Source organism: Anolis carolinensis, chromosome 5, assembly GCF_035594765.1.
Source record: "Anolis carolinensis isolate JA03-04 chromosome 5, rAnoCar3.1.pri, whole genome shotgun sequence".
In the NCBI taxonomy this organism is placed as follows: Eukaryota; Metazoa; Chordata; class Lepidosauria; order Squamata; family Dactyloidae; genus Anolis; species Anolis carolinensis.
In genome coordinates this window covers 105356501-105358255 of record NC_085845.1, presented here as the reverse complement: position 1 = coordinate 105358255, position 1755 = coordinate 105356501, and the positions used below count along the sequence as shown (strand labels likewise).

Genomic DNA, 1755 nt, shown 5'->3' with positions numbered 1-1755 from the left:
TTTGAGTTTTTGACCAATGGAACTGCATTTAAATATCCCCGTGTCCTTTTCCTTTTGTTTCAATAAGCTGTTTTGAAGACACGTTTAAGTCTGGCCCTTTAAGGCATCTGTGATTCCAACACCTAATGTATATATACATACAAACACACTATGATTTTAAAGAGGTAATTTGATTAGCAAAATGGTCTCACATTTTGAGTCACATATACAGTAGAGTTCCAGTTATCTGACATAAATGGGTGGGCAGAATGTCGGATAACTGGAATTTTCGGATAATAGAGAGGCTGTATTATCCCCTCCCGGCAAGTGCGGGCAGTTGCCAGAGGGGCAAGCCTCGTCCTTCCGGCCAGCTCACCTGGCTTCTCCAAAGTGTGGGCCCCAGGTGCTTGCTGAAGGGAAAAGTCTCGTCCCTCCAGCAAGCACGTCAGATAATACGGTAGGTTGGATAACTGGAATTCTACTGTAACACATTATGATACCCAGTTAAGAATGTGTTCATTCATATATGTATCAGCTGACTCTGTTTATAACATGAAGACTAAACTTTGAATGTTTTTGCTTTCTTTCTGCAGCCTGTAGCAGTGTCAAGATGGCCAATCGCACCAAGAAGGTTGGGATCGTGGGTAAATATGGTACCCGATATGGAGCTTCTGTGAGGAAGATGGTGAAGAAGATTGAAATTAGCCAGCAGGCCAAGTACACCTGCTCCTTCTGTGGCAAGACTAAAATGAAGAGGGAAGCAGTGGGTATTGGCACTGTTCCATATATGAAAACAGTGGCTGATGATGCCTGGATATTCAGCATCACTTCAGCAGTGACAGTGAAATCTGCTATTATAAGACTGAAGGGATTAAAAGACCAGTAAAGCATATTTTTTGTTCCAGTACTGTTTGTCTTATTCCAGTGTCTCAAAACACCAATTAAAGGTGTTTGTAAAGCTAAAAAAATAGATGTGGTTCTGCGGCATTCTAAAAGCTTTGTTTGATCAGAATAAGAATTGTTCCTTGGGAAGGCTCTTTCACTGAAAGTTTCATCAAGTGCCTGTTACTTTAAATATATTTGCACTTCAACATTCTGATCCATAACCATGAAAGGAACATTATTGTTAAAGTTTTATCTATCTTCTTCCTTACATTTTTAACATTACAAAATAAAGTCATACAAAGCAAATGGGTACAGATTTCTTTGCACTGATTAATTTTATGGCAATCCAAAGTTCTCTGCTTTTAAATGAATTGTTTGAATACTAAATTATGCAGCTTTATGATCCAGGAGATAAGCAGGATTCTAAAGATGCCTCAGCGACTTGAAAAAGACAGCATTAGGAGCTCATTATTGCCAGCACATTTAACACGCTTAAAGTAGGGGAAAATAGCCATTAAGTTAATTGTAATAGTTAAACTGCATTAATTTGAAAAACTGCTCAGAAAAATATTCATAGAAGAGAATTTCTTAATTTCTTCTACGTTTTTGAATGTGGCAGAAGGTTGAAGACATCTAAAAATCATTATTGGCTTATTCCTTTCCTGCATCCTGCAGTGTTTGAAAACCTAGAATAATTACTCTAATATGTGTTAGAAAATTCTAAAAGAGTTTTTTTATGCAGTACATAGGCCTTTTTAATATCATGAAGGTTTTAGATATTGGACTCGCCCTTCGTTTTTCATTCTGCATCCTTCCATATTACATTTTCCCCAATTTAAGTGGTATTGTTGGAAACAGGGGTGCCTTTTTAGGTTTCACAACAGTATGAAG

At 37.6% G+C, this 1755-nt stretch overlaps 1 protein-coding gene across 1 annotated transcript; it reads left to right on the top strand.

Annotated features, from left to right (window-relative positions):
* The first annotated feature begins 553 nt into the window (after positions 1-553).
* LOC100566268 (large ribosomal subunit protein eL43-like) lies at positions 554-1172 on the top strand. The gene has a single exon (XM_003229829.4). The coding sequence runs from the start codon at positions 590-592 to the stop codon at positions 863-865; it is 276 nt and encodes a 91-aa protein (XP_003229877.1). The 5' UTR covers positions 554-589; the 3' UTR covers positions 866-1172.
* The last annotated feature ends 583 nt before the right edge of the window (positions 1173-1755 follow it).